Source organism: Neomonachus schauinslandi, chromosome 4, assembly GCF_002201575.2.
Source record: "Neomonachus schauinslandi chromosome 4, ASM220157v2, whole genome shotgun sequence".
NCBI lineage: Eukaryota > Metazoa > Chordata > Mammalia > Carnivora > Phocidae > Neomonachus > Neomonachus schauinslandi.
Window position 1 is genome coordinate 159285615 of NC_058406.1, and position 12452 is coordinate 159298066.

The following is a 12452-nucleotide window of genomic DNA, read 5'->3' on the forward strand; positions in this document are numbered from 1 at the left end:
CTGTGTTCCTGTGCAGTTTCCTCTCACACTGACTTTAGACCTGGCCATGTGACTTGCTTTGTTCAATGCAAGAAGAGCAAAATGATGCAAACACAGGCCTGACAAGCTCTTGTATACCAAGGCTTGCCCTCTTGCAAGGTTTTCTCTATCACAGGAATAAGACGAGTCTAGCCTGCTGGAGAATGAGATGCCATGCAGAAAGAACAGAGATGGCCCAATCAGTGATTCATAGATTTTCAAATGTCCTTGTTTTAAATCACTGAGTTTTGAGGTGGTCTGTTGTATAGCAATACAGAGGAGCTACACTTTGTGGAATCTTATCATCTCTTTATGTCTGTGGAAGAACAAATGGATAAAAATTAAGTGGAAAAAATTAAATAATTTGAAAAAAAAATCTTAGTCTTTCAGCAAACTGTAAGAATACTGGACCTGTTGTACTTCTGTTGTATTCCCCCTCTTCCTCATCTATTTAGTCCACTTAAGTATTTACAAGAATCAACAGTTTATCTGTTATCCAAAAATTCTATAGGTACAGAATGAGGAAACTGTATCAATGAACAAAGAGTACATGATAAATATTTTTATTTTTAAACACTGAATTGTACATCTTTCATATAAAAGATGAAATTCCAGCCTGTTTTTTAAAAATAATTATACTTACTAATACTTTTGCATTTTTTTAATAGAAGCCAATTTCCTCTAAATTTTCAGCTTCGTTCCATAACTTTTACAGAATCATAATCTCTTGAATATATTTCCAATATCCTTTAAAAAATAAAAAATTCATACAAGATAATTTTATTTAACATAGTAAAACTTAACAGGTTACAGTATAACTACCAACCTTCTGGCTATAACTGAATACTTTTCCACTACAGAAAAGTCAAAAGTTGGAGTAATCAATTCTCCGTATTTACTTTTATTAAAAAGAGGTTTTTGGTAGTGAGAACAAATAATCTCTCATTTGTTGCTTGAAAGCCTAAAATAGGATCATTGGTTTCTAGGCTTGCTACTTGCTGCTTAGCAACCTGTCCTACTTGCCTGCCTTCCTTTCTGTTGTAAAGTACAGTGGACATGGGAGTAGGCTGACGGTAGATGAATACTCGACGAAGGCATTCGCACAGGGCTGCATAGGAGTAATTGGGAGCACAGGCAAAAAATTTTTTGTCTCTCTTTGATGCTTGGACGTAGCCTGACAAGAAATAAGAGACAAACAAATAAAAACCCCATATATTAAAAAGAAGAAAAATGTGATTAAACATTTAATATTTCATAGTTTTTATTACAAATTAAAATGCTTCAATAAAATATACACTATAAATATTCAACAGTGGTTGAATTCTGAACCATTAATGATTAGCCATAATCAGTTTCTCCCAACTGGTGCACAAATAGCTTTAATTCCTAAGGAACAAAATAGGTAGGGTTTTATCTCTTTAAGAAAAACATAGTTCCTTATTATTTCCATGAACAATTAAAACACTAAAAATCTAAAATCAATAAAACTGAAAACATGTCAAACTATCTGTAAATGCCAATTTAATAATCAGTTAGGCATCAGACTCCTGATTTCAGCTGAGGTCATGATCTCAGCATTGTGGGATCAAGCTGAGTGACTGGCTCTGAGCTGGGTGTAGAGCCTGCTTGGGATTCTCTCCCTTTCCCTCTGCCGCTCCCCCTGCTTGTGCTTGCTCGCATGCATGCTCTCTCTCTCAAATAAATCTTCAAAAAAAATAATTAGGCTCATCAATCACAGATGTAGCATTACAGAATCTTTTTTATCAAATAAATGGGAAAAAATTATAGAATGCCACTGTAAAGTTATTTCAGGAGTGTGTCTATAATATAGGCCCCAAGCCTGAAAATGCTAATATGACAATGCATTCTCTTATTATTTCTGTAATGTTAGTGGTTATTTTTATACACCAATACCAACAATGTAGTAGGATTCTGTCGTACTTCAGCTTCCAGAAGTAGAACCTTGAGATCACTACAAGCTGGAATGAAAATTCAAGTATCTGATTTTAAAAACTCAATTAGGACATCCCTTGAAAACTAAACTTTGGAAAAAACCTTGTCTTTTAAAAAATCTTTACAGGTTAAAAGGGCATTTATGTTCTGAAATACAAATTAGGATTTTCAGATTGGGACATGGTTACAAATGTCATAATATGTGAGAGAAAAAACAGGACACTAATTTAAATTGAGATCTCACCAAATAACGAGCAAAGAACGACTGAGCACAGGAAGGCCACCACTTTTTTTTTCTAAGATTTTATTTATTTGAGAGAGAGAGCACGTGTGATGCAAGTGGGGGAAGGGGCAGACTGAAAGGGAGAGAATCTCAAGCAGACTCTGTGCTGAGCCCCACATGGGGCTCGATCCCATGACTGAGATCATGACTTGAGCTGAAATCAAGAGTTGGACACTTAACCAACTGAGCCACCCAGGTGCATTTCAATACTGGTTTTAATATTAAGCAGAGTTTGAGGAGGAAAAAGTGAAGGGGATGTAGATACCTATTTGAGTATTTTAGAATTAGCTCTCCAGGCTAACCTTGAGAAAATTAATAATGTATATAATATCTCAAGACTACATATCTAACGCAATGTTGATTTAACTTAAATTCAAGTGTAGTAGAATTTGTCTATGATAATGGATTTAGGGATACAAATGAAGAATCTGAGCATATAAAAATTATGATAGCGCTTTCCTTACTGAAAAAAGATTCAAAATTGTGAATTGTAGTACAGAGGCTAGAAATTGTGTGTTTAAATTTTTCAACAAAACTGTATTGCACATCAGAAAAATCCCATTTGGTGTCTGAATTAACCAATTTACACAGCCTATATTATTAACTATAAAGGATAACTGACAAATCTCTATAATTAAGGTTGTATTCAGAATGTATAATTTTACTTCCTGTTGCCAGTTTAAAATCACCTAATAAAGCAAGAACTGTGCCTAATCGACATAGAAAACTGCTCCCACACAATATTTAGACATAAAATCGATTACTGCGTAAGTTTACAATTATGTAGATTAAAGTTTTTCGAGATATAGTTTTAAAACCATTTTCCCTTTTACCCTACAGAATAAATTTGATTTCTGCTTTCCCTGTTTTCATTACAATGGCTCTTTTGCACATACGTTCCATGACAGATGTCTCCTCGTGTGCATTATCTTAGAGCAATTTTATCATGTTTTTGAAGATTACTCTAAAGAAACCTGAATACAAGTTCCATGTAGGGTATTATGAAACCCATTGTTCATGTTCTAATTCAGTATAATTTACTTAGAATAAACAAATGACTGATTAGAATGATTCAAGTGGTTAGATAACCACTTTGATTTCTAGTCTGTGTTGACCTTCTGTACAAGCATAAAAACAGATTAATTCTACTGTTCTGTTCCAAAAGTACTAACGTTCATCAGCTATAGTAAAAGCAACCAAATTATAGTACAAATCAATCCAAATATAATTAGGACAGCTCAAATTAAAAAAAAAAAAGAAATTAAAAAAAAAGACCATTATTTTTGACATAATGGAAAACACCTGCAAAGAGTTTGTTTTATACCTAAAGCATTGAAAGTTGCAATATGTTCCCACATATCATCTTGTTTGCTGGAGTGCGGTTGCCAGAGTAGGGCATCAACATCATGGCGCAAACAGAAGCAGGGCATTTCTTTAGGATCCACTATGACAGAGAAAAGGTACTGGTTGCTTCCAAGATTCACCTAAAATAAAAAGTGACAGAATAATTAACAAATAACCATGATGCCAATAATTGACACACAGTGCTATGTCAGCAGCTTTTCTAAACTTTCTAAATGCATAATCTGATTACCTCTTCAGAAATGCGCCTGGGAGAAATGTGCTAGTGCCATGTCTATTTTATAGTTGAGGAAAATGGTACACAGGACCTTTAAGTTACTTGCCCAGGGGCAGCCTGGTAATAGTGGAGCTGAGATTTGAACCCAGAATCTATGTTCTTTTCTTTTTTTAAGATTTTATCCATTTATTTGACAGAGAGAGCACAGCCGCAGGAGCGGCAGAGGGAGCAGGAGAAGCAGGCTCCCTGTGGGAGCCTGATGCAGGGCTCAATCCCAGGACCCTGGGATCATGACCTGAGCCAAAGGCAGACACTTAACAGACTGAGCCACCCAGGCGCCCCTGGAATTTATGTTCTTAAGCACTATACTACACTGCCTCTCAACTGTTAGTAACCTAGTTTAGAACATGATATAAAGCATTAATTTACAGACAGAATATTTTTTAAAACATAGAATACAAATATGAAGTTTACAAAAGGTTAACTTGTAATAATTACCAAGAACAATTATAGCTACTAGGATTTATGAGCATGTGCTTATATGCCAGGCATGTTACAAATATTAATCTCAACCTATAAGGCTATTGTTACCTTCATTTAATAGATAAAAGAACATACTTGGAAAGTTTGAGAACTTGTTTTAGGCTACAAAGAAAAACCACAATGCTGGGATTCAAGTTCAAATCTGTCTTTACAAATTATTGACTTCGACGTACTATTTAATTATAGTATCAATGTCAAGAATGTTTATTATGTTAATTTTTATTGCAATACTGATGACTAAAGGAATTCATTTTAATACAAAACCATCAGGCTGAGACTCATACTTACAAGAATACTTCTTTTAATGAAAATAAGTTGAAAGGATATTCTTTATAGAAATGTTATTATTAGAGTTAAAAATGTCTAAATACCATACCAACAAAATCACATCAAATGGAGAAAACATAAAATATGCATAGCACTTGATAAATACTGAACTGCTCTCTTGAGTTTCAGGCTTAAAATGAGAGGTAGAGACCTGACCTGTATTCAATAGGGAAAACTGTGAAGTGGCTCTCCAGCTAGAGGGTTTGTGGGTACAGCTGTGCCAGCAGAGGCTCCTGGTCACCAGAGAATCCTGTGACAGAGCAACCCAATTTCTGTTGCCCCAGCAATGCCTGGAGATAGGGCTTCTGTTTGTTCTCTACAGAGGGGGGAGAGGCTGGCAGACAGTGTTCATAGATGATACCTGTGTATACATATGTATACTTACAAGGATGTTTACTGCAGCTTTGTTAATAGAACAGTGAAACACTTAAAACTGGTACATTTATTCTTGGGGAAAGAAAAAAAAGGGCCCCTTATTCTGACTTAGATGTTCCTTCTCTTCCACTCTCACTTTATATGTATCTCCATTACAGTGGAATCAAAGTACTATTAATTACAAAAACAGCAATTTCACATGGTTTCATTTTGCTCCTGCTAACCACTGGCTAGGTGAGGTTCATTTTCAAAACCACCAACTGCCTGGCCTTTTATAGTAAGTTTGATGGATCCAACACTGTTTCAAGCTCTCTTCTCTGCATGTCCCTCTAATATTCTCATTTATAATTTACCAAGGGCTTTCACAGAAGGAAAAAATAGTTGAAATACAAATAGGGGTTGATATTTTCATAAAAATGCATTTACTTTTATGAGCCAAGTGCCTTAAGAAAGTATTGGGTATTAACAATGAAAATGATGTACCTCTGATCCTCGCATATATGAATGGACAACACTAAGAGAACAGAGGGCGCTGAATCATCAAGTAAAAGGCCTACCACTGAGGGAGATCAGTCATGAAAAAAGGGGATGGGGGTGTAGGTCTCTTGCTATGTGCCCCTTATTCCAACTTAGATGTTCCTTTTCTTCCACTCCCACTTTATACATAGCTCCATTACAGTGAAGTCCAAGTACTCCTAATTACAGAAGCCGCAATCTCATATGGTTTGCTTTTGCCATACCTTTCACACCACATTCTGCCTGGACTCTTCTTGCCCTTTCTTGCCTGATGGATTCCTTCTCACCCTCCAAGATTCCATTCAGTATCAGTTGCTCTGGGAACTTCCTCTATTCCCATGGTTATATGAGCTGCTTGAACTCTTGAGAACCCTCAGCATCAAGTATATCATTCCAAACGAATTTTCATATTTGTGTGAGATTCTTAATATGCATGTATACCATCCATGGTATGCTGACCAATGTACCGCCCCCACCCAATGTCCACATCTTAATCCCATGGAACCTATGAATATGTTCCTTTCAAGGCAAAAGGGGCTTTGCAGATATGACTAAGTTAAGGATCTTGAACTGGAAAGCTAATCCTGGACTACCTGGATGGGCCCAATGTATTAACAAGGTTTTTTTAAGATTGTATTTATTTATTTATTTATTTGTTTGTTTGTTTGTCAGAAAGAGAGCAGGCACAAGCAGGGGGAGAAGGAGAAGGAGAAGCAGACTCCCCGCTGAGCAAGGAGCCAGTGTGAGGCCTGATCCCAGACCCCGGGATTATGACCTGAGCAGAAGGCAGACACTTAATCGACTGAGCCACCCAAGCGACCCTGAGTTGTAATCTTTTTGATGGTGGAGAGTCTTGCCTCGATGTTAATGGCTGCTGAGTCATCAGGGTGGTTATTGCTGAGGATAGGGGTGGCTGTAGCAATTTCTTAAAATAAGACAACATGGAGTTTTCTGCATTGATTGAGTCTTCCTTTCATGAATGATTTTTCTGTAGTATGTGATACTGTCTGGAAACGTTTTACCCATAGCAGAGCTTCTTTGAAAACTGAGAGTCAATCCTTTCAAACCCTGCCTCTGCTTTATCAACTAAATTCATGTAATATTCTAAATCCTCTGTTGTCAATTTCAATAATCTTCAGAGCATCTTCATCAGGAGTAGATTCCAACTCAAGAAACCACTTTCTTTGTTCATCTCGTAAGAAGCAACTGTTCATCAGTTCAAGTTTTATCATGAGATTGCAGCAATTCAGTCACATCTTCAGACTCTCCTAATTCTAGTTCTCTTGCTATTTCCATATCTGCAGTTATTTCTCCACCGAAGTCTTGAACCCCTCAAAATCATCAACAACTTCCAAACTCCTATTAATATTGGTATTTTGACCTCTTCCCAAGAATCAAGAATGTTCTTACTGGTACCCTAAAATGGCAAATTTTTCCAGAAGGTTTTCAACTGATTTTGCCCAGATCCATCAGAGGAATCACAATCTATGGCAGCTATAGCCTTATAAAATGTGTTTCTTAAATAAGACTTGAAAGTTAAAATTACTGCTTGATCCATGAACTGCAGAATGGATGTTGTATTATCAGGCATGAAAACATTAATCTCATTGTACATCTCCATCAGAGCTCCTGGATGATGAGATGCACTGTCAATGAACAGTAATATTTTGAAAGGAATCTTTTTGCTAAGCAGCAGGTCTTAATAGTGGGCTTAAAATATTTAGTAAAGCATGTTGTTAAAAAAAAAAAATACTGTCAACCAGCTTTGTTGTTCCATTTATATAGCAAAAGCAGGTAGACTTAGCATAATTTTAAGATTTTATTTATTTATTTGTCAGGGAGAGAGAGATAGCAAGAGCAGGAACACAAGCAGGGGGAGTGGGAGAGGGAGAAGCAAGCTTCCCGCCGAGCAGGGAGCCCAATGTGGGGCTCCATCGCAGGACCCTGGGATCATGACCTGAGCTGAAGGCAGATGCTTAACGACTGAGCCACCCAGGCACCCCTAGCATAATTCTGAAGGGCTCTAGGATTTTCAGAATGGTAAATGAGCACTGGCTTCAACTTAAAAACACCAGCTGAACTCACCCCCAACAAACAGTCAAGCCTGTCCTTTGCAGCTTTGAAACCAGGCACTGACTTCTCCTTTCCAGCTATGAAAAGTCCTAGGTGGCATCTTCTTCCAATATAAAGCTGTTTTGTTTACACTGAAAATCTGTTGTTTAGTGTAGTCACCATCATTAATGATCTTAGCTAGACTTTCTGGATAACTTGCTGTGCCTCACCTTGTACTTTCATGTTATGGAGATGGCTTCTTTCCTTAAACCTCATGAACCAAGCTCTGCTACCTTCAAACTTTTCTTCTACAGCTCTTTACCTCTTCCAGGCCTTCATAGAATTGAAGAGAGTTGGGGTCTTGCTCTGGGTTCGTCTTTGGCTTCAGGGAATGTTGTGCCTGGTTTTATCTTCTATCCAGACGACTAAAACTTTCTCTGTATCAGTTAAGGCTGTTTTGCTTTCTTATCACTGGTGTGTTCACTGGAGTACCACTTTTAATTTCCTTCAAGAACTTCTCTGGAGTGCCTGGGTGGCTCAGGCATTAAGCGCATGCCTTCGGCTCAGGTAATGATCCCAGGGTCCAGGGATGAAGCCCCGCATTGGGCTCCCTGCTCCGCGGGAAGCCTGCTTCTCCCCTCTCCCTCTGCCCCTGCTTGTGTTCCCTCTCTCGCTGTGTCTGTCAAATAAATAAATAAATACAATCTTAAAAAAAAAAAAAGAACTTTTCCTTTGCATTCACAACGTGGCTAGCCATTTGGGGAAAGCAGCCTAGCTTTTGATTTTAAAATGACAGACATGTGATCTTTCCTTTCACTTTAATGCTTAGAAGCCATTGTAGGGTTATTAATTGGACTAATTTCAATATTGATGTGTCTTAGGGAATAGGGAAGGTTGGAGAGGGAGAGAAGGGAATGGCAAGGTTGGTCAAGCAGTCAGAATACATACAACATTTATAGATTAAGTTTGCCATCTTATATGAGCAAGGTTTGTGGCACCCCAAAACAATTACAATAGTTAACAATAAAGATCAATGATCATAGATGACTGTAACAAATACAATTTTTCAATTTTTTTTATTATTGTAAGAATTACCAAAATGTGACAAGGAGACACAGTGAGCAAATGCTGTTGGAAAAATGGCTCACTAGACTTGCTCAGCACAGGGTTGCCAGAAACCTTCAATTGTGAAAAAACCAAACCAAACCAAACAAAAACAAAAACAAGAAAAACAACAACAAACGAAAACACTGCATCTATGAAGCACAATAAAAGGAGGTATGCCTGAACTTTATGCCATACTCAAATAATACCTTCTCTTCTCAGTTTTCTCTGTTAATAAAAAGAAATAAGGCAACAACAGTTTATACCTCTCCTATAAAACTTATCTCATTTCCTTTATATGCTCTTTGAGGGTGAGGCCTATGACTCTAGGTGGGCTACTTAGCCCCTATTTCATTCTCCTGTAAATATATAACAATAATAGTACTTATTTCACAATTGTTATAATCAGTAAAATATATTTCAAGCACCTGCATCGTGCTTGGAACTTAGAAAGACCTTAGTAAACCAAATATTCTTTATCGCCATTCTAGGCATCTTCTATAGATTCTTCCTTAAATATTATTGGCATTCCAAATTAAACAAAGGAGATGAACATTAATGGGGAAAGCATAGCAACTTAGCAATGATCTTCATGAAATCATATAGCACTTAATTTTATGCCTAAGAAATGTGTGAATAGCTATTAAAAAGAAAACCCTTACTCTGTGTTAATCAGCATATTTCATTTAGACAAATTTCTAAACTCTTGCACCATTTCAAAACTAAGAAATGCAAAATTCATCATTCTGCTTGTCATTTTATTGTCAAATAAATTCTATCTATAGTTCCACCTGTATGCCCATCAGTTTTAATTTTATACCTTCCTATAATGCATATGTTTCAGTAGTTTGCAGATCTGCCTAGAAAAAAGTGAACAAATTATTCTTGAAATAAGATTTGGATGCTTTAAATATACTCTCAAAACCAAGTTTCTGGAAGTTTTAAATAAAGCAAATTAACTAGTCTGATGATACTAACTGCATATAATGTGAGAAAAAACATGCTTTAATGAGGTGAACAATTTAGAATTCTTCTATGTGTAGTAAGAGACTGTAATATTCATTTTACCTAATAAATTCCAGCCTTTCTTGTCTTCATTTTATTTTTTTAAAGATTTTATTTATTTATATGACAGAGACAGACAGCGAGAGCAGGAACACAAGCAGGGGGAGCGGGAGAGGGAGAAGCAGGCCTCCCGCTGAGCAGGAAGCCCGATGTGGGACTTGATCCCAGGACTCTGGGATCATGACCTGAGCTGAAGGCAGCCGCTCAATGACTGAGCCACCCAGGCGTCCCCCTTGTCTTCATTTTAAATCAAGTATTCTACACAGCTTAATAAACAAGATTATGTCACTAAAAAAAAAAAAAAAAGCCACTGAAAGATGTTTGATCCTTCTTGGTCAGTGACCATGACAGGAAAATAGGCTTATAATTCCATTCAAAGTTGCAAAGTAAGAGTGGATAAAGGAACTGCATATAAACACTGATTTTAAGGTAACACCTAAAAAATGTTTGGTTTCATTCTTCTCATAACAGTACTGGAATCTTGTGATAATTATTCACGCTTTTTACTACTTTTTCTTGCCTCGCTTCACTAGCATGGATTTCCAGCACGATACTGACTAGGAGTAATGAGGGCAAATACCTTGCCTGCTACCAATCTTAGCGGGAGGCATTCGGTCTTTTACCATAAAGTACAACTCTAGGTTTTTTAGAGTTAGAGTTTAGAGTTAACCTAGGTTAGAGTTTAGAGTTAACCTAGGTTAGAGTTTAAACTCTAACCTAGAGTTAGAGTTTAGAGTTAACCTAGGTTAACTCTAGGTTTCTCAGGGAGGCAGTTAGCTTCAATTCCTAGTTTGCCAAGCATTTTTATCATAAATGGCATAAACGTGGCTAAAATATTTTTAGTCTGTTGATAATGCTGAATTTCAATGATATTTGAATGCTGAATCAGCCTGGAATTCCCAAGATAAACTATAATTGGTCATGATGTATTATCATTTTATTTACTGTTGGATTTCATTTACTAATATTTTACTGAGAATTTTTACATTTTATTCATGACAATATTGGCTTCTCTTTTTTCATACTTTTTTTTTGTCATAACTTCGGCTATCAGAGTACTGTGGCCTCCTAAAATAAGTTTAGAGGTATTCCTTTTATTTCCTGGGACAGTTTGTAGATGAATGATACTGTTTCTTTGTTTGGTAAAACACTGGTGAAGCAACCTAGGTCTGGAGATTTGTTAGAAGGTTTTTAACGATAAATTCAATCTTGTTAACAGATATAGGACTACTAAGGTTATCTATTTCTTCTTGAGTGAACTGTGCTTGTCTTTTAGGGAATTTGCTGCACTTAAATTGTCAAATATATGAAAACAGAGTTGCTCATAATATTCCATTATTACACCTTACTGTCTTTGGACCTTTACGCACCTTTTTATTCCTAATATTGGTAATTTGTGTCTTCTTTCTCCTTGGTTATTCTGGCTAGAGACTTACCAAGTTTGATCTTTTCAAAGGATGAGCTTTTGGTTTCATTGCTTTTATTATTTTCCACTGATTTCTGCTCTTACCTTTATTAAGTTTCCTTTCTCCTGTTTGCTTCAGATTTGATTTGCTCTTTTCCTAAGTTTAAGGTGCAAGCTTAAACTATTAAGTTGATACATTTTTTCTTATATAACCTGTAATGCTATAAAAATTCCCTCTAAGCATTGCTTTAGGGGCATCCTACATGTACTATGCTTCATTTTCATTCAACACAAAATTTCTTAACTTCCTTTGTGAGGTCCACTATGGCTCATGGGTTATTTAGAAATGTGTTATTTAATTTCCAAATTACTTGTGGGTTTTCCAGATTTTTCTGTTTTACTAGTATCTAATTTAATTGTTATGATCAGAGAACATTCCATTTGTGGTTCTTATTTTTGAAAAATTGTTGAGGATTATTTTTTGGGCCAGAATATGGTCTATTTTGGTGAATGTTCCATGTCTCTTCTGGGATTCCAATCAGATGTAAATACTCCTAAATGCTTTTTTTGTTTTTAATCCCTACCCCACCCCCCACTTTGGTTTAGGTTCTACTAATTTTTAATAACCTATTTTCAAGGTCACTAATTCTTTTTTCACAGATGTACTGAATATACTGAATATACTGATGAGTTTGTTAAGGCATTCTTGTTGCTGTGATTTTTTTTCTAGAATATTCATTTTATTCTCTTACAGTTTCTCTCTGCTATAATTCTGCATTTATTTATGTACGTATGTATGTAATTCATATTTTCTACTAAACTCTTTAACATCACACAGTTATTTTAAGTTCCTTGTCTGGTAGTTCCAAAATACATATCATATGAGTCTGGTTATCTGGTCTGCCTTGTCTCTTGACAGTGGAATGTTTTTACTTTCTTCTTTTTGTGTGCCTTGTATTATTATTTTTTTGCCTTGTAATTTTTTATTAAATACGGGATATGAAAAACAGTAGAGACTGAGGTAAGTAGTATTTATGCCCGAGAATGGACACACTTCTGCTAGGTCACTAGTGTGGGTGGTTATGACAGAGTAAGGTTGTAAAAAGGCTGATTTAAGCTTGAGTTCTGTTGTTACGGTTACTCTCAGTGTATCCCTGGCTTCAACTTCCCCTAGTGTTAAGTTATTTCAGGGTTTGGGCCTTTTCAGTGACACGGTCCTTCCTCCAGTGGTA

The 12452-nt window shown here is 36.3% G+C and overlaps 1 protein-coding gene across 1 annotated transcript in view; it reads right to left on the minus strand.

The window, feature by feature from the left end:
* Positions 1-227: 227 nt before the first annotated feature.
* NUDCD1 (NudC domain containing 1) overlaps positions 228-12452 on the minus strand; it is a 73198-nt gene continuing 60973 nt past the window's right edge. The window contains exons 9-10 of the mRNA XM_021688365.1: positions 3579-3738; positions 228-1192 (exon numbers count right to left, since the gene is read on the minus strand). Of these exons, the coding sequence (XP_021544040.1) occupies positions 900-1192; positions 3579-3738 (453 nt within the window). The 3' untranslated portion in view covers positions 228-899. The remainder of the gene's footprint in view (positions 1193-3578; positions 3739-12452) is intronic.